The 25,493-nt window shown below is 43.7% G+C and overlaps 2 protein-coding genes and 4 long non-coding RNA genes across 6 annotated transcripts; 4 read left to right on the top strand and 2 right to left on the bottom strand.

Moving 5' to 3' along the window:
- The first annotated feature begins 3,845 nt into the window (after positions 1–3,845).
- On the top strand, positions 3,846–5,906 carry LOC124871912. The gene is made up of 2 exons (XR_007039155.1): positions 3,846–4,204; positions 4,348–5,906. It is a non-coding gene; the product is annotated as an uncharacterized LOC124871912 (long non-coding RNA).
- A 3,448-nt stretch (positions 5,907–9,354) lies between these two features.
- LOC124870857 lies at positions 9,355–13,760 on the bottom strand. Its single transcript, XM_047369685.1, has 3 exons — positions 13,629–13,760; positions 12,062–12,642; positions 9,355–11,233 (listed from the first exon to the last, which is right to left on the bottom strand). Exons 1-3 carry the CDS (start codon positions 13,758–13,760, stop codon positions 10,867–10,869), a joined length of 1,080 nt encoding a protein of 359 aa, XP_047225641.1. The 3' UTR covers positions 9,355–10,866.
- A 1,507-nt stretch (positions 13,761–15,267) lies between these two features.
- On the top strand, positions 15,268–15,674 carry LOC124871915. Its single transcript, XR_007039158.1, has 2 exons — positions 15,268–15,309; positions 15,452–15,674. It is a non-coding gene; the product is annotated as an uncharacterized LOC124871915 (long non-coding RNA).
- Positions 15,675–16,024: 350 nt separating this feature from the next.
- On the top strand, positions 16,025–17,451 carry LOC124871913. The gene is made up of 2 exons (XR_007039156.1): positions 16,025–16,901; positions 17,191–17,451. It is a non-coding gene; the product is annotated as an uncharacterized LOC124871913 (long non-coding RNA).
- A 51-nt stretch (positions 17,452–17,502) lies between these two features.
- LOC124870856 lies at positions 17,503–23,587 on the bottom strand. The gene is made up of 6 exons (XM_047369684.1): positions 23,582–23,587; positions 23,136–23,344; positions 21,358–21,543; positions 19,580–19,765; positions 17,606–17,988; positions 17,503–17,558 (listed from the first exon to the last, which is right to left on the bottom strand). The coding sequence occupies exons 1-6, from the start codon at positions 23,585–23,587 to the stop codon at positions 17,503–17,505; spliced, it is 1,026 nt and encodes a 341-aa protein (XP_047225640.1).
- LOC124871914 lies at positions 22,372–22,784 on the top strand. The gene is made up of 2 exons (XR_007039157.1): positions 22,372–22,418; positions 22,562–22,784. It is a non-coding gene; the product is annotated as an uncharacterized LOC124871914 (long non-coding RNA).
- Positions 23,588–25,493: the final 1,906 nt, after the last annotated feature.

Below are 25,493 nucleotides of genomic sequence, written 5' to 3'. Positions count from 1 at the left end.
TACATACATACATACATACATGTATATGCATACATACATACATACATACATACATACATGTATATGCATACATGCATACATACATAAATACAGTACTGTGGAAAAGTTTTAGGCAGGTGGAAAAAAACTGCTGTAAACAAAGAATGCTTTCAAAAAGGAAGTGTTAATCATTTATTATCATCAAACAACAAAATGCAGTGAATGAACAAAAGAGAAATCTAAATCAAATCAATATTTACCTTTTGTCTTTAAAACAGCATACATTCTTCTAGGTACACTTGCCCACAGTTTTTGAAGGAAATCGGCTGGTAGGTTGTTTCAAACATCTTGGAGAACTAACCACAGATCCTCTGTGGATGTAGGCTTTCTCACATCCCTCTGTCTCTTCATGTAATCCCAGACACACTTGACGATGTTGACATCAGGGTTGTGTGGGGGCCATACCATAACTTCCAGTATTTCTTGTTCTTCTTTAAGCTGAAGATAGATCTTAATGATTTGGCTGTATGTTTGGATTCGCTAACTTGACATTTTGTAAATTGATAAAAATAAACAATTATCTTTGATATTTCTGAAAGCATTGTTTGTTTACAGTGACCCTCAACAATCAGAATTCTGGTAATGCCAGGACACCATAATCTCTACAAAACTACCACTTCTACTGATTGCGACTGTCTCAGAATATTTGACAGTTAATAATGACGTACCACATCTGACTTAGAGACTAAAGATAGAGATATGGCACATATAATGAGTAGGAACTGACCATGTCCATCAACAGATCTTCTTCAATCAGAAGATATGCTGAAAGGGGATCTGGGGAACATTGCAGAGTAGTTCAGAAACCTAAGGATAGGGAGAGGCATGCTGAAGAAGCCTGATGGAAGTGATGTGCTTGTAACCTCTCCTTCCCAGATAGGGCGAGGCATATTGTTGACTCCTGATTGAGTGAGGTGACTGTACCCTCTCCTTCCTATTAATGGGGAGCCATCCTAAAGATGTCTGGGGGAAGTGACCCAGTACTAATATCTCCTTTGCAGATAGGGACAGGCATGCTGAAGATGCCTGATGGAAGTGATGTGCTGGTAACCTCTCCTTCCCAGATAGGGATATCTAAATAGTTTTACCATATATAGTGTGGGATTACCATAAATAGTGTGAAATTGGGATTTAAGGATAATATCGAGTATATAGCGACAGGCATGTTCTTGACTCCTGATTGAATGAAGTGATTGTAATCGTTCTTAATATAAAGGGGGAGGCATCCTAAAGAAGTCTGGGGGAAGTGACCTACTAGTAATATCTTCTTGGCAGATAGGGACAGGCATGCTGAAGATGCCTGATGGAAGTGACGTGCTGGTAACCTCTCCTTCCCAGATATGGATATCTAAATAGTCTTACCATATATAGTGTGGGATTAAAGGATAATGGTGAGTATCTGTGTAAGGATAACATTAGGAATTGAACTAAGGTTGCTCAGATTATGGTATGAAATACCAAATATTGGCTTGTATTGAGTTTGGCAATGTGCTTGTCAATCTGGTCAGAACTGGAAGGATTTGCCTTCTTGAGGTGAGAATAGCAAACATAACAAGAAAGTCTTGCCAGGGAAATGGACATTTACAGTCATAATGAGTGAGAAGCATACATGTGCTGTAGGCATACAGCCAAGAACCTGAATAGGGCCAATAGCGATGAAAGATTCATGGAAAAAGAAATGAGCTGGAACCATCGACAATCACAACTCTGGTAATGCCAGGACACCATAATTTCTACAATACTACCACTTCTACTGATTGTGACTGTCTCAAAATGGGTGACCGTTATTTGTTACAGCACCACAATTGACCTGGAGACTAAAGCTAGAGATGTGACACATATAATTAATAGGAACTGTACATGTCCATCAGGAGATCTTCTTCGAACAGACCCGTAACTAATCTCTCCTTTGCAGATAGGGACAGGCATGCTGAAGATGCCTGATGGAAGTGATGTGCTAGTAACCTCTCCTTCCCAGATAGGGCGAGGCATATTGCTGACTCCTGATTGAATGACGTGATTGTAATCGTTCTTAATATAAAGGGGGAGGCATCCTAAAGAAGTCTGGGGGAAGTGACCTACTAGTAATCTCTCCTTGGCAGATAGGGACAGGCATGCTGAAGATGCCTGATGGAAGTGACGTGCTAGTAACCTCTCCTTCCAAGATAGCAAAAGGCATGTTGACTCCTGATTGAGTGAGGTGATTGTAACCGTTCTTCTCTATGAAGGGGGAGGCATCCTAAAGATGCCTGGGGGACGTGACCCACTAGTAATCTCTCCTTTGCTGGTAACCTCTCCTTCCCAGATAGGGCGAGGCATATTGTGGACTCCTGAATGAGTGAGGTGATTGTAACCGTTCTTCTCTATAAAGGGGGAGGCATCCTAAAGAAGTCTGGACATGTCCATCAACAGACCTTCTTCAAAAAGAAGATATGCTGGAAGTGGATCTGGGGAACATTGCAGAGTAGTTGAGAAAGGTAAGGACAAGGACAGGCATGCTGAAGATGCCTGAACATGCCTGAAGGAAGTGACATGCTGGCAACCTCTCCTTCCAAGATAGCGACAGGCATGTTTGTGATTCCTGATTGAGTGAGGTGACTGTAACCACTCCTTCCTATTAAGGGGGAGACATCCTAAAGATGTCTGGGGGAAGTGACCCGTAACTAATCTCTCCTTTGCAGATAGGGACAGGCATGCTGAAGATGCCTGATGGAAGTGAGGTGCTGGTAACCTCTCCTTCCAAGATAGCGACAGGCATGTTGTTGACTCCTGATTGAGAGGTGATTGTAACCGTTCTTCTCTATGAAGGGGGAGATTTCCTAAAAATGTCTGGGGGAAGGGACCCGTTAGTAATCTCTCTTTTGCAGATAGGGACAGGCATGCTGAAGATGCCTGATGGAAGTGATGTGCTAGTAACCTCTCCTTCCAAGATAGCGACAGGCATGTTGTTGACTCCTGATTGAGAGGTGATTGTAACCGTTCTTCTCTATGAAGGGGGAGATATCCTAAAAATGTCTGGGGGAAGGGACCCGTTAGTAATCTCTCTTTTGCAGATAGGGACAGGCATGCTGAAGATGCCTGATGGAAGTGACGTGCTGGTAACCTCTCCTTCCAAGATAGCGACAGGCATGTTGTTGACTCCTGATTGAGAGGTGATTGTAACTGTTCTTCTCTATGAAGGGGGAGATTTCCTAAAAATGTCTGGGGGAGGGGACCCGTTAGTAATCTCTCTTTTGCAGATAGGGACAGGCATGCTGAAGATGCCTGATGGAAGTGACGTGCTGGTAACCTCTCCTTCCCAGATATGGATATCTAAATAGTCTTACCATATATAGTGTGGGATTAAAGGATAATGGTGAGTATCTGAGTAAGGATAACATTAGGAATTAAACTAAGGTTGCTCAGATTGTGGTATGAAATACCAAATATTGGCTTGTAGTGAGTTTGGCAATGTGCTTGGCAATCTGGTCAGAACTGGAAGGATTTGCCTTCTTGAGGTGAGAATAGCAAACGTAACAAGAATGTCTTGCCAGGGAAATGGATATTTACAGTCATAATGAGTGAGAAACATACATGTGCTGTAGGCATACAGCCAAGAACCTGAATAGGGCCAATAGCGATGAAAGATTCATGGAAAAAGAAATGAGCTGGAACCATCGACAATCAGAATTCTGGTAATGCCAGGACACCATAATTTCTACAATACTACCACTTCTACTGATTGTGACTGTCTCAAAATGGGTGACCGTTATTTGTTACAGCACCACAATTGACCTGGAGACTAAAGCTAGAGATGTGGACACATATAATTAATAGGAACTGTACATGTCCATCAGGAGATCTTCTTCGAACAGACCCGTAACTAATCTCTCCTTTGCAGATAGGGACAGGCATGCTGAAGATGCCTGATGGAAGTGATGTGCTAGTAACCTCTCCTTCCCAGATAGGGCGAGGCATATTGCTGACTCCTGATTGAATGAGGTGATTGTAATCGTTCTTAATATAAAGGGGGAGGCATCCTAAAGAAGTCTGGGGGAAGTTACCTACTAGTAATCTCTCCTTGGCAGATAGGGACAGGCATGCTGAAGATGCCTGATGGAAGTGACGTGCTAGTAACCTCTCCTTCCAAGATAGCAAAAGGCATGTTGACTCCTGATTGAGTGAGGTGATTGTAACCGTTCTTCTCTATAAAGGGGGAGGCATCCTAAAGATGCCTGGGGGACGTGACCCACTAGTAATCTCTCCTTTGCTGGTAACCTCTCCTTCCCAGATAGGGCGAGGCATATTGTGGACTCCTGAATGAGTGAGGTGATTGTAACCGTTCTTCTCTATAAAGGGGGAGGCATCCTAAAGAAGTCTGGACATGTCCATCAACAGACCTTCTTCAAAAAGAAGATATGCTGGAAGTGGATCTGGGGAACATTGCAGAGTAGTTGAGAAAGGTAAGGATAAGGACAGGCATGCTGAAGATGCCTGAACATGCCTGAAGGAAGTGACGTGCTGGCAACCTCTCCTTCCAAGATAGCGACAGGCATGTTTGTGATTCCTGATTGAGTGAGGTGACTGTAACCACTCCTTCCTATTAAGGGGGAGACATCCTAAAGATGTCTGGGGGAAGTGACCCGTAACTAATCTCTCCTTTGCAGATAGGGACAGGCATGCTGAAGATGCCTGATGGAAGTGATGTGCTAGTAACCTCTCCTTCCAAGATAGCGACAGGCATGTTGTTGACTCCTGATTGAGAGGTGATTGTAACCGTTCTTCTCTATGAAGGGGGAGATTTCCTAAAAATGTCTGGGGGAAGGGACCCGTTAGTAATCTCTCTTTTGCAGATAGGGACAGGCATGCTGAAGATGCCTGATGGAAGTGACGTGCTGGTAACCTCTCCTTCCAAGATAGCGACAGGCATGTTGTTGACTCCTGATTGAGAGGTGATTGTAACCGTTCTTCTCTATGAAGGGGGAGATTTCCTAAAAATGTCTGGGGGAGTGGACCCGTTAGTAATCTCTCTTTTGCAGATAGGGACAGGCATGCTGAAGATGCCTGATGGAAGTGACGTGCTGGTAACCTCTCCTTCCCAGATATGGATATCTAAATAGTCTTACCATATATAGTGTGGGATTAAAGGATAATGGTGAGTATCTGAGTAAGGATAACATTAGGAATTAAACTAAGGTTGCTCAGATTGTGGTATGAAATACCAAATATTGGCTTGTAGTGAGTTTGGCAATGTGCTTGTCAATCTGGTCAGAACTGGAAGGATTTGCCTTCTTGAGGTGAGAATAGCAAACATAACAAGAATGTCTTTCCAGGGAAATGGACATTTACAGTCATAATGAGTGAGAAACATACATGTGCTGTAGGCATACAGCCAAGAACCTGAATAGGGCCAATAGCGATGAAAGATTCATGGAAAAAGAAATGAGCTGGAACCATCGACAATCAGAATTCTGGTAATGCCAGGACACCATAATTTCTACAAAACTACCACTTCTACTGATTGCGACTGTCTCAGAATATTTGACAGTTAATTATGACGTACCACATCTGACTTAGAGACTAAAGATAGAGATATGGCACATATAATGAGTAGGAACTGACCATGTCCATCAACAGATCTTCTTCAATCAGAAGATATGCTGAAAGGGGATCTGGGGAACATTGCAGAGTAGTTCAGAAACCTAAGGATAGGGAGAGGCATGCTGAAGATGCCTGATGGAAGTGATGTGCTAGTAACCTCTCCTTCCCAGATAGGGCGAGGCATATTGTTGACTCCTGATTGAATGAGGTGATTGAAACCTTTGCCTCCTATAAAGGAGAAGGCATCCTAAAGATGTCTGGGGGAAGTGACCCAGTACTAATATCTCCTTTGCAGATAGGGACAGGCATGCGGAAGATGCCTGACGGAAGTGATGTGCTGGTAACCTCTCCTTCCCAGATAGGGATATCTAAATAATCATACCATAAATAGTGTGAAAGTGGGATTTAAGGATAATATCGAGCATATGAGTAAGAGTAACATGAAGAAATAAACCAAGGTAACTAAAATTATGGTATGAAATACCAAATATGGGGTTGTAATGAGTTTGGCAATGTGCTTGTCAATCAGGCCAGAACTGGAGGGATTTGCCTTCTTGAGGTGAGAATAGCAAACATAACAAGAATGTCTTGCCAGGGAAATGGACATTTACAGTCATAATGAGTGAGAAACATACATGTGCTGTAGGCATACGGCCAAGAACCTGAATACGGCCAATAGCGATGAAAGATTCATGGAAAAAGAAATGAGCTGGAACCATCGACAATCAGAATTCTGGTAATGCCGGGACACCATAATTTCTACAAAACTACCACTTCTACTGATTGCGACTGTCTCAGAATATTTGACAGTTAATTATGACGTACCACATCTGACTTAGAGACTAAAGATAGAGATATGGCACATATAATGAGTAGGAACTGAACATGTCCATCAACAGATCTTCTTCAATCAGAAGATATGCTGAAAGGGGATCTGGGGAACATTGCAGAGTAGTTCAGAAACCTAAGGATAGGGAGAGGCATGCTGAAGATGCCTGACGGAAGTGATGTGCTGGTAACCTCTCCTTCCCAGATAGGGATATCTAAATAATCATACCATAAATAGTGTGAAAGTGGGATTTAAGGATAATATCGAGCATATGAGTAAGAGTAACATGAAGAAATAAACCAAGGTAACTAAAATTATGGTATGAAATACCAAATATGGGGTTGTAATGAGTTTGGCAACGTGCTTGTCAATCAGGCCAGAACTGGAGGGATTTGACTTCTTGAGGTGAGAATAGCAAACATAACAAGAATGTCTTGCCAGGGAAATGGACATTTACAGTCATAATGAGTGAGAAACATACATGTGCTGTAGGCATACAGCCAAGAACCTGAAGAGGGCCAATAGCGATGAAAGATTCATGGAAAAAGAAATGAGCTGGAACCATCGACAATCAGAATTCTGGTAATGCCAGGACACCATAATCTCTACAATACTACCACTTCTACTGATTGTGACTGTCTCAAAATGGGTGACCGTTATTTGTTACAGCACCACAATTGACCTGGAGACTAAAGCTAGAGATGTGACACATATAATTAATAGGAACTGTACATGTCCATCAGGAGATCTTCTTCGAACAGACCCGTAACTAATCTCTCCTTTGCAGAGAGGGACAGGCATGCTGAAGATGCCTGATGGAAGTGATGTGCTAGTAACCTCTCCTTCCCAGATAGGGCGAGGCATATTGCTGACTCCTGATTGAATGAGGTGATTGTAATCGTTCTTGATATAAAGGGGGAGGCATCCTAAAGAAGTCTGGGGGAAGTGACCTACTAGTAATCTCTCCTTGGCAGATAGGGACAGGCATGCTGAAGATGCCTGATGGAAGTGATGTGCTAGTAACCTCTCCTTCCCAGATAGGGCGAGGCATATTGCTGACTCCTGATTGAATGAGGTGATTGTAACCGTTCTTCTCTATAAAGGGGGAGGAATCCTAAAGATGCCTGGGGGAAATGACCCACTAGTAATCTCTCCTTGGCAGATAGGGACAGGCATGCTGAAGATGCCTGATGGAAGTGACGTGCTAGTAACCTCTCCTTCCAAGATAGCGACAGGCATGTTGTTGACTCCTGATTGAGAGTTGATTTTAACCGTTCTTCTCTATGAAGGGGGAGATTTCCTAAAAATGTCTGGGGGAAGGGACCCGTTAGTAATCTCTTTTTTGCAGATAGGGACAGGCATGTTGAAGATGCCTGATGGAAGTGACGTGCTGGTAACCTCTCCTTCCAAGATAGCGACAGGCATGTTGTTGACTCCTGATTGAGAGGTGATTGTAACCGTTCTTCTCTATGAAGGGGGAGATTTCCTAAAAATGTCTGGGGGAAGGGACCCGTTAGTAATCTCTCTTTTGCAGATAGGGACAGGCATGCTGAAGATGCCTGATGGAAGTGATGTGCTAGTAACCTCTCCTTCCAAGATAGCGACAGGCATGTTGTTGACTCCTGATTGAGAGGTGATTGTAACCGTTCTTCTCTATGAAGGGGGAGATTTCCTAAAAATGTTTGGGGGAAGGGACCCGTTAGTAATCTCTCTTTTGCAGATAGGGACAGGCATGCTGAAGATGCCTGATGGAAGTGACGTGCTGGTAACCTCTCCTTCCCAGATATGGATATCTAAATAGTCTTACCATATATAGTGTGGGATTAAAGGATAATGGTGAGTATCTGAGTAAGGATAACATTAGGAATTAAACTAAGGTTGCTCAGATTGTGGTATGAAATACCAAATATTGGCTTGTAGTGAGTTTGGCAATGTGCTTGTCAATCTGGTCAGAACTGGAAGGATTTGCCTTCTTGAGGTGAGAATAGCAAACATAACAAGAAAGTCTTGCCAGGGAAATGGACATTTACAGTCATAATGAGTGAGAAACATACATGTGCTGTAGGCATACAGCCAAGAACCTGAATAGGGCCAATAGCGATGAAAGATTCATGGAAAAAGAAATGAGCTGGAACCATCGACAATCGGAATTCTGGTAATGCCAGGACACCATAATCTCTACAATACTACCACTTCTACTGATTGTGACTGTCTCAAAATAGGTGACCGTTATTTGTTACAGCACCACAATTGACCTGGAGACTAAAGCTAGAGATGTGACACATATAATTAATAGGAACTGTACATGTCCATCAGGAGATCTTCTTCGAACAGACCCGTAACTAATCTCTCCTTTGCAGATAGGGACAGGCATGCTGAAGATGCCTGATGGAAGTGATGTGCTAGTAACCTCTCCTTCCCAGATAGGGCGAGGCATATTGCTGACTTCTGATTGAATGACGTGATTGTAACCGTTCTTCTCTATAAAGGGGGAGGAATCCTAAAGATGCCTGGGGGAAATGACCCACTAGTAATCTCTCCTTGGCAGATAGGGACAGGCATGCTGAAGATGCCTGATGGAAGTGACGTGCTAGTAACCTCTCCTTCCAAGATAGCGACAGGCATGTTGTTGACTCCTGATTGAGAGTTGATTTTAACCGTTTTTCTCTATGAAGGGGGAGATTTCCTAAAAATGTCTGGGGGAAGGGACCCGTTAGTAATCTCTTTTTTGCAGATAGGGACAGGCATGTTGAAGATGCCTGATGGAAGTGATGTGCTGGTAACCTCTCCTTCCAAGATAGCGACAGGCATGTTGTTGACTCCTGATTGAGAGGTGATTGTAACCGTTCTTCTCTATGAAGGGGGAGATTTCCTAAAAATGTCTGGGGGAAGGGACCCGATAGTAATCTCTCTTTTGCAGATAGGGACAGGCATGCTGAAGATGCCTGATGGAAGTGACGTGCTGGTAACCTCTCCTTCCCAGATATGGATATCTAAATAGTCTTACCATATATAGTGTGGGATTAAAGGATAATGGTGAGTATCTGAGTAAGGATAACATTAGGAATTAAACTAAGGTTGCTCAGATTGTGCTATGAAATACCAAATATTGGCTTGTAGTGAGTTTGGCAATGTGCTTGTCAATCTGGTCAGAACTGGAAGGATTTGCCTTCTTGAGGTGAGAATAGCAAACATAACAAGAAAGTCTTGCCAGGGAAATGGACATTTACAGTCATAATGAGTGAGAAACATACATGTGCTGTAGGCATACAGCCAAGAACCTGAATAGGGCCAATAGCGATGAAAGATTCATGGAAAAAGAAATGAGCTGGAACCATCGACAATCACAACTCTGGTAATGCCAGGACACCATAATCTCTACAATACTACCACTTCTACTGATTGCGACTGTCTCAGAATATTTGACAGTTAATTATGACGTACCACATCTGACTTAGAAACTAAAGATAGAGATATGGCACATATAATGAGTAGGAACTGACCATGTCCATCAACAGATCTTCTTCAATCAGAAGATATGCTGAAAGTGGATCTGGGGAACATTGCAGAGTAGTTCCGAAAGCTAAGGATAGGGAGAGGCATGCTGAAGATGCCTGATGGAAGTGATGTGCTTGTAACCTCTCCTTCCCAGATAGGGCGAGGCATATTGTTGACTCCTGATTGAGTGAGGTGATTGAAACCTTTGCTTCCTATAAAGGAGAAGGCATCCTAAAGATGTCTGGGGGAAGTGACCCAGTACTAGGGCCAATAGCGATGAAAGATTCATGGAAAAAGAAATGAGCTGGAACCATCGACAATCACAACTCTGGTAATGCCAGGACACCATAATTTCTACAATACTACCACTTCTACTGATTGTGACTGTCTCAAAATGGGTGACCGTTATTTGTTACAGCACCACAATTGACCTGGAGACTAAAGCTAGAGATGTGACACATATAATTAATAGGAACTGTACATGTCCATCAGGAGATCTTCTTCGAACAGACCCGTAACTAATCTCTCCTTTGCAGAGAGGGACAGGCATGCTGAAGATGCCTGATGGAAGTGATGTGCTAGCAACCTCTCCTTCCCAGATAGGGCGAGGCATATTGCTGACTCCTGATTGAATGAGGTGATTTTAATCGTTCTTAATATAAAGGGGGAGGCATCCTAAAGAAGTCTGGGGGAAGTTACCTACTAGTAATCTCTCCTTGGCAGATAGGGACAGGCATGCTGAAGATGCCTGATGGAAGTGACGTGCTTGTAACCTCTCCTTCCAAGATAGCAAAAGGCATGTTGACTCGTGATTGAGTGAGGTGATTGTAACCGTTCTTCTCTATAAAGGGAGAGGCATCCTAAAGATGCCTAGGGGAAGTGACCCACTAATAATCTCTCCTTTGCTGGTAACCTCTCCTTTACAGATAGGGCGAGGCATATTGTGGACTCCTGAATGAGTGAGGTGATTGTAACCGTTCTTCTCTATAAAGGGGGAGGCATCCTAAAGAAGTCTGGGGGAAGTGACCTACTAGTAATCTCTCCTTGGCAGATAGGGACAGGCATGCTGAAGATGCCTGATGGAAGTGACGTGCTAGTAACCTCTCCTTCCAAGATAGCGACAGGCATGTTGTTGACTCCTGATTGAGAGGTGATTGTAACCGTTCTTCTCTATGAAGGGGGAGATATCCTAAAAATGTCTGGGGGAAGGGACCCGTTAGTAATCTCTCTTTTGCAGATAGGGACAGGCATGCTGAAGATGCCTGATGGAAGTGACGTGCTGGTAACCTCTCCTTCCCAGATATGGATATCTAAATAGTCTTACCATATATAGTGTGGGATTAAAGGATAATGGTGAGTATCTGAGTAAGGATAACATTAGGAATTAAACTAAGGTTGCTCAGATTGTGGTATGAAATACCAAATATTGGCTTGTATTGAGTTTGGCAATGTGCTTGTCAATCTGGTCAGAACTGGAAGGATTTGCCTTCTTGAGGTGAGAATAGCAAACATAACAAGAATGTCTTGCCAGGGAAATGGACATTTACAGTCATAATGAGTGAGAAACATACATGTGCTGTAGGCATACAGCCAAGAACCTGAATAGGGCCAATAGCGATGAAAGATTCATGGAAAAAGAAATGAGCTGGAACCATCGACAATCAGAATTCTGGTAATGCCAGGACACCATAATCTCTACAATACTACCACTTCTACTGATTGTGACTGTCTCAAAATAGGTGACCGTTATTTGTTACAGCACCACAATTGACCTGGAGACTAAAGCTAGAGATGTGACACATATAATTAATAGGAACTGTACATGTCCATCAGGAGATCTTCTTCAAACAGACCCGTAACTAATCTCTCCTTTGCAGATAGGGACAGGCATGCTGAAGATGCCTGATGGAAGTGACGTGCTAGTAACCTCTCCTTCCCAGATAGGGCGAGGCATATTGCTGACTCCTGATTGAATGAGGTGATTGTAACCGTTCTTCTCTATAAAGGGGGAGGAATCCTAAAGATGCCTGGGGGAAATGACCCACCAGTAATCTCTCCTTGGCAGATAGGGACAGGCATGCTGAAGATGCCTGATGGAAGTGACGTGCTAGTAACCTCTCCTTCCAAGATAGCGACAGGCATGTTGTTGACTCCTGATTGAGAGGTGATTGTAACCGTTCTTCTCTATGAAGGGGGAGATTTCCTAAAAATTTCTGGGGGAAGGGACCCGTTAGTAATCTCTCTTTTGCAGATAGGGACAGGCATGTTGAAGATGCCTGATGGAAGTGACGTGCTGGTAACCTCTCCTTCCAAGATAGCGACAGGCATGTTGTTGACTCCTGATTGAGAGGTGATTGTAACCGTTCTTCTCTATGAAGGGGGAGATTTCCTAAAAATTTCTGGGGGAAGGGACCCGTTAGTAATCTCTCTTTTGCAGATAGGGACAGGCATGCTGAAGATGCCTGATGGAAGTGATGTGCTAGTAACCTCTCCTTCCAAGATAGCGACAGGCATGTTGTTGACTCCTGATTGAGAGGTGATTGTAACCGTTCTTCTCTATGAAGGGGGAGATTTCCTAAAAATGTCTGGGGGAAGGGACCCGTTAGTAATCTCTCTTTTGCAGATAGGGACAGGCATGCTGAAGATGCCTGATGGAAGTGACGTGCTGGTAACCTCTCCTTCCCAGATATGGATATCTAAATAGTCTTACCATATATAGTGTGGGATTAAAGGATAATGGTGAGTATCTGAGTAAGGATAACATTAGGAATTAAACTAAGGTTGCTCAGATTGTGCTATGAAATACCAAATATTGGCTTGTAGTGAGTTTGGCAATGTGCTTGTCAATCTGGTCAGAACTGGAAGGATTTGCCTTCTTGAGGTGAGAATAGCAAACATAACAAGAAAGTCTTGCCAGGGAAATGGACATTTACAGTCATAATGAGTGAGAAACATACATGTGCTGTAGGCATACAGCCAAGAACCTGAATAGGGCCAATAGCGATGAAAGATTCATGGAAAAAGAAATGAGCTGGAACCATCGACAATCACAACTCTGGTAATGCCAGGACACCATAATCTCTACAATACTACCACTTCTACTGATTGCGACTGTCTCAGAATATTTGACAGTTAATTATGACGTACCACATCTGACTTAGAAACTAAAGATAGAGATATGGCACATATAATGAGTAGGAACTGACCATGTCCATCAACAGATCTTCTTCAATCAGAAGATATGCTGAAAGTGGATCTGGGGAACATTGCAGAGTAGTTCCGAAAGCTAAGGATAGGGAGAGGCATGCTGAAGATGCCTGATGGAAGTGATGTGCTTGTAACCTCTCCTTCCCAGATAGGGCGAGGCATATTGTTGACTCCTGATTGAGTGAGGTGATTGAAACCTTTGCTTCCTATAAAGGAGAAGGCATCCTAAAGATGTCTGGGGGAAGTGACCCAGTACTAAGGCCAATAGCGATGAAAGATTCATGGAAAAAGAAATGAGCTGGAACCATCGACAATCACAACTCTGGTAATGCCAGGACACCATAATTTCTACAATACTACCACTTCTACTGATTGTGACTGTCTCAAAATGGGTGACCGTTATTTGTTACAGCACCACAATTGACCTGGAGACTAAAGCTAGAGATGTGACACATATAATTAATAGGAACTGTACATGTCCATCAGGAGATCTTCTTCGAACAGACCCGTAACTAATCTCTCCTTTGCAGATAGGGACAGGCATGCTGAAGATGCCTGATGGAAGTGATGTGCTAGCAACCTCTCCTTCCCAGATAGGGCGAGGCATATTGCTGACTCCTGATTGAATGAGGTGATTGTAATCGTTCTTAATATAAAGGGGGAGGCATCCTAAAGAAGTCTGGGGGAAGTGACCTACTAGTAATCTCTCCTTGGCAGATAGGGACAGGCATGCTGAAGATGCCTGATGGAAGTGACGTGCTTGTAACCTCTCCTTCCAAGATAGCAAAAGGCATGTTGACTCGTGATTGAGTGAGGTGATTGTAACCGTTCTTCTCTATAAAGGGAGAGGCATCCTAAAGATGCCTAGGGGAAGTGACCCACTAATAATCTCTCCTTTGCTGGTAACCTCTCCTTCCCAGATAGGGCGAGGCATATTGTGGACTCCTGAATGAGTGAGGTGATTGTAACCGTTCTTCTCTATAAAGGGGGAGGCATCCTAAAGAAGTCTGGGGGAAGTGACCTACTAGTAATCTCTCCTTGGCAGATAGGGACAGGCATGCTGAAGATGCCTGATGGAAGTGACGTGCTAGTAACCTCTCCTTCCAAGATAGCGACAGGCATGTTGTTGACTTCTGATTGAGAGGTGATTGTAACCGTTCTTCTCTATGAAGGGGGAGATATCCTAAAAATGTCTGGGGGAAGGGACCCGTTAGTAATCTATCTTTTGCAGATAGGGACAGGCATGCTGAAGATGCCTGATGGAAGTGACGTGCTGGTAACCTCTCCTTCCCAGATATGAATATCTAAATAGTCTTACCATATATAGTGTGGGATTAAAGGATAATGGTGAGTATCTGAGTAAGGATAACATGAAGAAATAAACCAAGGTAACTAAAATTATGGTATGAAATACCAAATATGGGGTTGTAATGAGTTTGGCAATGTGCTTGTCAATCTGGTCAGAACTGGAAGGATTTGCCTTCTTGAGGTGAGAATAGCAAACATAACAAGAAAGTCTTGCCAGGGAAATGGACATTTACAGTCATAATGAGTGAGAAACACACATGCGCTGTAGGCATACGGCCAAGAACCTGAAGAGGGCCAATTGCGATGAAAGATTCATGGAAAAAGAAATGAGCTGGAACCATCGACAATCAGAATTCTGGTAATGCCAGGACACCATAATCTCTACAATACTACCACTCCTACTGATTGTGACTGTCTCAAAATAGGTGACCGTTATTTGTTACAGCACCACAATTGACCTGGAGACTAAAGCTAGAGATGTGGCACATATAATTAATAGGAACTGTACATGTCCATCAGGAGATCTTCTTCGGACAGACCCGTAACTAATCTCTCCTTTGCAGATAGGGACAGGCATGCTGAAGATGCCTGATGGAAGTGATGTGCTAGTAACCTCTCCTTCCCAGATAGGGCGAGGCATATTGCTGACTCCTGATAGAATGAGGTGATTGTAATCGTTCTTAATATAAAGGGGGAGGCATCCTAAAGAAGTCTGGGGGAAGTGACCTACTAGTAATCTCTCCTTGGCTGACAGGGACAGGCATGCTGAAGATGCCTGATGGAAGTGACGTGCTAGTAACCTCTCCTTCCAAGATAGCAAAAGGCATGTTGACTCCTGATTGAGTGAGGTGATTGTAACCGTTCTTCTCTATAAAGGGGGAGGCATCCTAAAGATGCCTGGGGGACGTGACGCACTAGTAATCTCTCTTTGCTGGTAACCTCTCCTTCCCAGATAGGGCGAGGCATATTGTGGACTCCTGAATGAGTGAGGTGATTGTAACCGTTCTTCTCTATAAAGGGGGAGGCATCCTAAAGAAGTCTGGACATGTCCATCAACAGACCTTCTTCAAAAAGAAGATATGCTGGAAGTGGATCTGGGGAACATTGCAGAGTAGTTGAGAAAGGTAAGGATAAGGACAGGCATGCTGAAGATGCCTGAACATGCCTGAAGGAAGTGACGTGCTGGCAACCTCTCCTTCCAAGATAGCGACAGGCATGTTTGTGATTCCTGATTGAGTGAGGTGACTGTAACCACTCCTTCCTATTAAGGGGGAGACATCCTAAAGATGTCTGGGGGAAGTGACCCGTAACTAATCTCTCCTTTGCAGATAGGGACAGGCATGCTGAAGATGCCTGATGGAAGTGATGTGCTAGTAACCTCTCCTTCCAAGATAGCGACAGGCATGTTGTTGACTCCCGATTGAGAGGTGATTGTAACCGTTCTTCTCTATGAAGGGGGAGATTTCCTAAAATGTCTGGGGGAAGGGACCCGTTAGTAATCTCTCTTTTGCAGATAGGGACAGGCATGCTGAAGATGCCTGATGGAAGTCACGTGCTGGTAACCTCTCCTTCCAAGATAGCGACAGGCATGTTGTTGACTCCTGATTGAGAGGTGATTGTAACCGTTCTTCTCTATGAAGGGGGAGATATCCTAAAAATGTCTGGGGGAAGGGACCCGTTAGTAATCTCTCTTTTGCAGATAGGGACAGGCATGCTGAAGATGCCTGATGGAAGTGACGTGCTGGTAACCTCTCCTTCCCAGATATGGATATCTAAATAGTCTTACCATATATAGTGTGGGATTAAAGGATAATGGTGAGTATCTGAGTAAGGATAACATGAAGAAATAAACCAAGGTAACTAAAATTATGGTATGAAATACCAAATATGGGGTTGTAATGAGTTTGGCAATGTGCTTGTCAATCTGGTCAGAACTGGAAGGATTTGCCTTCTTGAGGTGAGAATAGCAAACATAACAAGAAAGTCTTGCCAGGGAAATGGACATTTACAGTCATAATGAGTGAGAAACACACATGCGCTGTAGGCATACGGCCAAGAACCTGAAGAGGGCCAATAGCGATGAACGATTCATGGAAAAAGAAATGAGCTGGAACCATCGACAATCAGAATTCTGGTAATGCCAGGACACCATAATCTCTACAATACTACCACTTCTACTGATTGTGACTGTCTCAAAATAGGTGACCGTTATTTGTTACAGCACCACAATTGACCTGGAGACTAAAGCTAGAGATGTGGCACATATAATTAATAGGAACTGTACATGTCCATCAGGAGATCTTCTTCGAACAGACCCGTAACTAATCTCTCCTTTGCAGATAGGGACAGGCATGCTGAAGATGCCTGATGGAAGTGATGTGCTAGTAACCTCTCCTTCCCAGATAGGGCGAGGCATATTGCTGACTCCTGATTGAATGAGGTAATTGTAATCGTTCTTAATATAAAGGGGGAGGCATCCTAAAGAAGTCTGGGGGAAGTGACCTACTAGTAATCTCTCCTTGGCAGATAGGGACAGGCATGCTGAAGATGCCTGATGGAAGTGACGTGCTAGTAACCTCTCCTTCCAAGATAGCAAAAGGCATGTTGACTCCTGATTGAGTGAGGTGATTGTAACCGTTCTTCTCTATAAAGGGGGAGGCATCCTAAAGATGCCTGGGGGACGTGACCCACTAGTAATCTCTCTTTTGCTGGTAACCTCTCCTTCCCAGATAGGGCGAGGCATATTGTGGACTCCTGAATGAGTGAGGTGATTGTAACCGTTCTTCTCTATAAAGGGGGAGGCATCCTAAAGAAGTCTGGACATGTCCATCAACAGACCTTCTTCAAAAAGAAGATATGCTGGAAGTGGATCTGGGGAACATTGCAGAGTAGTTGAGAAAGGTAAGGATAAGGACAGGCATGCTGAAGATGCCTGAACATGCCTGAAGGAAGTGACGTGCTGGCAACCTCTCCTTCCAAGATAGCGACAGGCATGTTTGTGATTCCTGATTGAGTGAGGTGACTGTAACCACTCCTTCCTATTAAGGGGGAGACATCCTAAAGATGTCTGGGGGAAGTGACCCGTAACTAATCTCTCCTTTGCAGATAGGGACAGGCATGCTGAAGATGCCTGATGGAAGTGACGTGCTAGTAACCTCTCCTTCCAAGATAGCGACAGGCATGTTGTTGACTCCTGATTGAGAGGTGATTGTAACCGTTCTTCTCTATGAAGGGGGAGATTTCCTAAAAATGTCTGGGGGAAGGGACCCGTTAGTAATCTCTCTTTTGCAGATAGGGACAGGCATGCTGAAGATGCCTGATGGAAGTGACGTGCTGGTAACCTCTCCTTCCAAGATAGCGACAGGCATGTTGTTGACTCCTGATTGAGAGGTGATTGTAACCGTTCTTCTCTATGAAGGGGGAGATATCCTAAAAATGTCTGGGGGAAGGGACCCGTTAGTAATCTCTCTTTTGCAGATAGGGACAGGCATGCTGAAGATGCCTGATGGAAGTGACGTGCTGGTAACCTCTCCTTCCCAGATATGGATATCTAAATAGTCTTACCATATATAGTGTGGGATTAAAGGATAATGGTGAGTATCTGAGTAAGGATAACATGAAGAAATAAACCAAGGTAACTAAAATTATGGTATGAAATACCAAATATGGGGTTGTAATGAGTTTGGCAATGTGCTTGTCAATCTGGTCAGAACTGGAAGGATTTGCCTTCTTGAGGTGAGAATAGCAAACATAACAAGAAAGTCTTGCCAGGGAAATGGACATTTACAGTCATAATGAGTGAGAAACACACATGTGCTGTAGGCATACGGCCAAGAACCTGAAGAGGGCCAATAGCGATGAACGATTCATGGAAAAAGAAATGAGCTGGAACCATCGACAATCAGAATTCTGGTAATGCCAGGACACCATAATCTCTACAATACTACCACTTCTACTGATTGTGACTGTCTCAAAATAGGTGACCGTTATTTGTTACAGCACCACAATTGACCTGGAGACTAAAGCTAGAGATGTGGCACATATAATTAATAGGAACTGTACATGTCCATCAGGAGATCTTCTTCGAACAGACCCGTAACTAATCTCTCCTTTGCAGATAGGGACAGGCATGCTGAAGATGCCTGATGGAAGTGATGTGCTAGTAACCTCTCCTTCCCAGATAGGGCGAGGCATATTGCTGACTCCTGATTGAATGAGGTGATTGTAATCGTTCTTAATATAAAGGGGGAGGCATCCTAAAGAAGTCTGGGGGAAGTGACCTACTAGTAATCTCTCCTTGGCAGATAGGGACAGGCATGCTGAAGATGCCTGATGGAAGTGACGTGCTAGTAACCTCTCCTTCCAAGATAGCAAAAGGCATGTTGACTCCTGATTGAGTGAGGTGATTGTAACCGTTCTTCTCTATAAAGGGGGAGGCATCCTAAAGATGCCTGGGGGACGTGACCCACTAGTAATCTCTCTTTTGCTGGTAACCTCTCCTTCCCAGATAGGGCGAGGCATATTGTGGACTCCTGAATGAGTGAGGTGATTGTAACCGTTCTTCTCTATAAAGGGGGAGGCATCCTAAAGAAGTCTGGACATGTCCATCAACAGACCTTCTTCAAAAAGAAGATATGCTGGAAGTGGATCTGGGGAACATTGCAGAGTAGTTGAGAAAGGTAAGGATAAGGACAGGCATGCTGAAGATGCCTGAACATGCCTGAAGGAAGTGACGTGCTGGCAACCTCTCCTTCCAAGATAGCGACAGGCATGTTTGTGATTCCTGATTGAGTGAGGTGACTGTAACCACTCCTTCCTATTAAGGGGGAGACATCCTAAAGATGTCTGGGGGAAGTGACCCGTAACTAATCTCTCCTTTGCAGATAGGGACAGGCATGCTGAAGATGCCTGATGGAAGTGATGTGCTAGTAACCTCTCCTTCCAAGATAGCGACAGGCATGTTGTTGACTCCCGATTGAGAGGTGATTGTAACCGTTCTTCTCTATGAAGGGGGAGATTTCCTAAAAATGTCTGGGGGAAGGGACCCGTTAGTAATCTCTCTTTGCAGATAGGGACAGGCATGCTGAAGATGCCTGATGGAAGTGACGTGCTGGTAACCTCTCCTTCCAAGATAGCGACAGGCATGTTGTTGACTCCTGATTGAGAGGTGATTGTAACCGTTCTTCTCTATGAAGGGGGAGATATCCTAAAAATGTCTGGGGGAAGGGACCCGTTAGTAATCTCTCTTTTGCAGATAGGGACAGGCATGCTGAAGATGCCTGATGGAAGTGACGTGCTGGTAACCTCTCCTTCCCAGATATGGATATCTAAATAGTCTTACCATATATAGTGTGGGATTAAAGGATAATGGTGAGTATATGAGTAAGGATAACATGAAGAAATAAACCAAGGTAACTAAAATTATGGTATGAAATACCAAATATGGGGTTGTAATGAGTTTGGCAATGTGCTTGTCAATCTGGTCAGAACTGGAAGGATTTGCCTTCTTGAGGTGAGAATAGCAAACATAACAAGAAAGTCTTGCCAGGGAAATGGACATTTACAGTCATAATGAGTGAGAAACACACATGTGCTGTAGGCATACGGCCAAGAACCTGAAGAGGGCCATTAGCGATGAACGATTCATGGAAAAAGAAATGAGCTGGAACCATCGACAATCAGAATTCTGGTAATGCCAGGACACCATAATCTCTACAATACTACCACTTCTACTGATTGTGACTGTCTCAAAATAGGTGACCGTTATTTGTTACAGCACCACAATTGACCTGGAGACTAAAGCTAGAGATGTGGCACATATAATTAATAGGAACTGTACATGTCCATCAGGAGATCTTCTTCGAACAGACCCGTAACTAATCTCTCCTTTGCAGATAGGGACAGGCATGCTGAAGATGCCTGATGGAAGTGATGTGCTAGTAACCTCTCCTTCCCAGATAGGGCGAGGCATATTGCTGACTCCTGATTGAATGAGGTGATTGTAATCGTTCTTAATATAAAGGGGGAGGCATCCTAAAGAAGTCTGGGGGAAGTGACCTACTAGTAATCTCTCCTTGGCAGATAGGGACAGGCATGCTGAAGATGCCTGATGGAAGTGACGTGCTAGTAACCTCTCCTTCCAAGATAGAAAAAGGCATGTTGACTCCTGATTGAGTGAGGTGATTGTAACCGTTCTTCTCTATAAAGGGGGAGGCATCCTAAAGATGCCTGGGGGACGTGACCCACTAGTAATCTCTCTTTTGCTGGTAACCTCTCCTTCCCAGATAGGGCGAGGCATATTGTGGACTCCTGAATGAGTGAGGTGATTGTAACCGTTCTTCTCTATAAAGGGGGAGGCATCCTAAAGAAGTCTGGACATGTCCATCAACAGACCTTCTTCAAAAAGAAGATATGCTGGAAGTGGATCTGGGGAACATTGCAGAGTAGTTGAGAAAGGTAAGGATAAGGACAGGCATGCTGAAGATGCCTGAACATGCCTGAAGGAAGTGACGTGATGGCAACCTCTCCTTCCAAGATAGCGACAGGCATGTTTGTGATTCCTGATTGAGTGAGGTGACTGTAACCACTCCTTCCTATTAAGGGGGAGACATCCTAAAGATGTCTGGGGGAAGTGACCCGTAACTAATCTCTCCTTTGCAGATAGGGACAGGCATGCTGAAGATGCCTGATGGAAGTGATGTGCTAGTAACCTCTCCTTCCAAGATAGCGACAGGCATGTTGTTGACTCCCGATTGAGAGGTGATTGTAACCGTTCTTCTCTATGAAGGGGGAGATTTCCTAAAAATGTCTGGGGGAAGGGACCCGTTAGTAATCTCTCTTTTGCAGATAGGGACAGGCATGCTGAAGATGCCTGATGGAAGTGACGTGCTGGTAACCTCTCCTTCCAAGATAGCGACAGGCATGTTGTTGACTCCTGATTGAGAGGTGATTGTAACCGTTCTTCTCTATGAAGGGGGAGATATCCTAAAAATGTCTGGGGGAAGGGACCCGTTAGTAATCTCTCTTTTGCAGATAGGGACAGGCATGCTGAAGATGCCTGATGGAAGTGACGTGCTGGTAACCTCTCCTTCCCAGATATGGATATCTAAATAGTCTTACCATATATAGTGTGGGATTAAAGGATAATGGTGAGTATCTGAGTAAGGATAACATGAAGAAATAAACCAAGGTAACTAAAATTATGGTATGAAATACCAAATATGGGGTTGTAATGAGTTTGGCAATGTGCTTGTCAATCTGGTCAGAACTGGAAGGATTTGCCTTCTTGAGGTGAGAATATCAAACATAACAAGAAAGTCTTGCCAGGGAAATGGACATTTACAGTCATAATGAGTGAGAAACACACATGCGCTGTAGGCATACGGCCAAGAACCTGAAGAGGGCAAATTGCGATGAAAGATTCATGGAAAAAGAAATGAGCTGGAACCATCGACAATCAGAATTCTGGTAATGCCAGGACACCATAATCTCTACAATACTACCACTTCTACTGATTGTGACTGTCTCAAAATAGGTGACCGTTATTTGTTACAGCACCACAATTGACCTGGAGACTAAAGCTAGAGATGTGGCACATATAATTAATAGGAACTGTACATGTCCATCAGGAGATCTTCTTCGAACAGACCCGTAACTAATCTCTCCTTTGCAGATAGGGACAGGAATGCTGAAGATGCCTGATGGAAGTGATGTGCTAGTAACCTCTCCTTCCCAGATAGGGCGAGGCATATTGCTGACTCCTGATTGAATGAGGTGATTGTAATCGTTCTTAATATAAAGGGGGAGGCATCCTAAAGAAGTCTGGGGGAAGTTACCTACTAGTAATCTCTCCTTGGCAGATATTGACAGGCATGCTGAAGATGCCTGATGGAAGTGACATGCTAGTAACCTCTCCTTCCAAGATAGCAAAAGGCATGTTGACTCCTGATTGAGTGAGGTGATTGTAACCGTTCTTCTCTATAAAGGGGGAGGCATCCTAAAGATGCCTGGGGGACGTGACCCACTAGTAATCTCTCCTTTGCTGGTAACCTCTCCTTCCCAGATAGGGCGAGGTATATTGTGGACTCCTGAATGAGTGAGGTGATTGTAACCGTTCTTCTCTATAAAGGGGGAGGCATCCTAAAGAAGTCTGGACATGTCCATCAACAGACCTTCTTCAAAAAGAAGATATGCTGGAAGTGGATCTGGGGAACATTGCAGAGTAGTTGAGAAAGGTAAGGATAAGGACAGGCATGCTGAAGATGCCTGAACATGCCTGAAGGAAGTGACGTGCTGGCAACCTCTCCTTCCAAGATAGCGACAGGCATGTTTGTGATTCCTGATTGAGTGAGGTGACTGTAACCACTCCTTCCTATTAAGGGGGAGACATCCTAAAGATGTCTGGGGGAAGTGACCCGTAACTAATCTCTCCTTTGCAGATAGGGACAGGCATGCTGAAGATGCCTGATGGAAGTGATGTGCTAGTAACCTCTCCTTCCAAGATAGCGACAGGCATGTTGTTGACTCCTGATTGAGAGGTGATTGTAACCGTTCTTCTCTATGAAGGGGGAGATTTCCTAAAAATGTCTGGGGGAAGGGACCCGTTAGTAATCTCTCTTTTGCAGATAGGGACAGGCATGCTGAAGATGCCTGATGGAAGTCACGTGCTGGTAACCTCTCCTTCCAAGATAGCGACAGGCATGTTGTTGACTCCTGATTGAGAGGTGATTGTAACCGTTCTTCTCTATGAAGGGGGAGATTTCCTAAAAATGTCTGGGGGAGGGGACCCGTTAGTAATCTCTCTTTTGCAGATAGGGACAGGCATGCTGAAGATGCCTGATGGAAGTGACGTGCTGGTAACCTCTCCTTCCCAGATATGGATATCTAAATAGTCTTACCATATATAGTGTGGGATTAAAGGATAATGGTGAGTATCTGAGTAAGGATAACATTAGGAATTAAACTAAGGTTGCTCAGATTGTGGTATGAAATACCAAATATTGGCTTGTAGTGAGTTTGGCAATGTGCTTGTCAATCTGGTCAGAACTGGAAGGATTTGCCTTCTTGAGGTGAGAATAGCAAACATAACAAGAATGTCTTGCCAGGGAAATGGACATTTACAGACATAATGAGTGAGAAACATACATGTGCCGTAGGCATACAGCCAAGAACCTGAATAGGGCCAATAGCGATGAAAGATTCATGGAAAAAGAAATGAGCTGGAACCATCGACAACCAGAATTCTGGTAATGCCAGGACACCATAATTTCTACAAAACTACCACTTCTACTGATTGCGACTGTCTCAGAATATTTGACAGTTAATTATGACGTACCACATCTGACTTAGAGACTAAAGATAGAGATATGGCACATATAATGAGTAGGAACTGACCATGTCCATCAACAGATCTTCTTCAATCAGAAGATATGCTGAAAGGGGATCTGGGGAACATTGCAGAGTAGTTCAGAAACCTAAGGATAGGGAGAGGCATGCTGAAGATGCCTGATGGAAGTGATGTGCTAGTAACCTCTCCTTCCCAGATAGGGCGAGGCATATTGTTGACTCCTGATTGAATGAGGTGATTGAAACCTTTGCCTCCTATAAAGGAGAAGGCATCCTAAAGATGTCTGGGGGAAGTGACCCAGTACTAATATCTCCTTTGCAGATAGGGACAGGCATGCGGAAGATGCCTGACGGAAGTGATGTGCTGGTAACCTCTCCTTCCCAGATAGGGATATCTAAATAATCATACCATAAATAGTGTGAAAGTGGGATTTAAGGATAATATCGAGCATATGAGTAAGAGTAACATGAAGAAATAAACCAAGGTAACTAAAATTATGGTATGAAATACCAAATATGGGGTTGTAATGAGTTTGGCAATGTGCTTGTCAATCAGGCCAGAACTGGAGGGATTTGCCTTCTTGAGGTGAGAATAGCAAACATAACAAGAATGTCTTGCCAGGGAAATGGACATTTACAGTCATAATGAGTGAGAAACATACATGTGCTGTAGGCATACAGCCAAGAACCTGAAGAGGGCCAATAGCGATGAAAGATTCATGGAAAAAGAAATGAGCTGGAACCATCGACAATCAGAATTCTGGTAATGCCAGGACACCATAATCTCTACAATACTACCACTTCTACTGATTGTGACTGTCTCAAAATGGGTGACCGTTATTTGTTACAGCACCACAATTGACCTGGAGACTAAAGCTAGAGATGTGACACATATAATTAATAGGAACTGTACATGTCCATCAGGAGATCTTCTTCGAACAGACCCGTAACTAATCTCTCCTTTGCAGATAGGGACAGGAATGCTGAAGATGCCTGATGGAAGTGATGTGCTAGTAACCTCTCCTTCCCAGATAGGGCGAGGCATATTGCTGACTCCTGATTGAATGAGGTGATTGTAATCGTTCTTGATATAAAGGGGGAGGACTCCTAAAGAAGTCTGGGGGAAGTGACCTACTAGTAATCTCTCCTTCCAAGATAGCGACAGGCATGTTGTTGACTCCTGATTGAGAGGTGATTGTAACCGTTCTTCTCTATGAAGGGGGAGATATCCTAAAAATGTCTGGGGGAAGGGACCCGTTAGTAATCTCTCTTTTGCAGATAGGGACAGGCATGCTGAAGATGCCTGATGGAAGTGACGTGCTGGTAACCTCTCCTTCCCAGATATGGATATCTAAATAGTCTTACCATATATAGTGTGGGATTAAAGGATAATGGTGAGTATCTGAGTAAGGATAACATTAGGAATTAAACTAAGGTTGCTCAGATTGTGGTATGAAATACCAAATATTGGCTTGTATTGAGTTTGGCAATGTGCTTGTCAATCTGGTCAGAACTGGAAGGATTTGCCTTCTTGAGGTGAGAATAGCAAACATAACACGAAAGTATTGCCAGGGAAATGGACATTTACAGTCATAATGAGTGAGAAACATACATGTGCTGTAGGCATACAGCCAAGAACCTGAATAGGGCCAATAGCGATGAAAGATTCATGGAAAAAGAAATGAGC

Source organism: Girardinichthys multiradiatus, chromosome 7 (genome assembly GCF_021462225.1).
Source record: "Girardinichthys multiradiatus isolate DD_20200921_A chromosome 7, DD_fGirMul_XY1, whole genome shotgun sequence".
NCBI lineage: Eukaryota > Metazoa > Chordata > Actinopteri > Cyprinodontiformes > Goodeidae > Girardinichthys > Girardinichthys multiradiatus.
The sequence above is the reverse complement of the archived record's forward strand: the minus strand, read 5'-3'. Positions and strand labels throughout refer to the sequence as shown.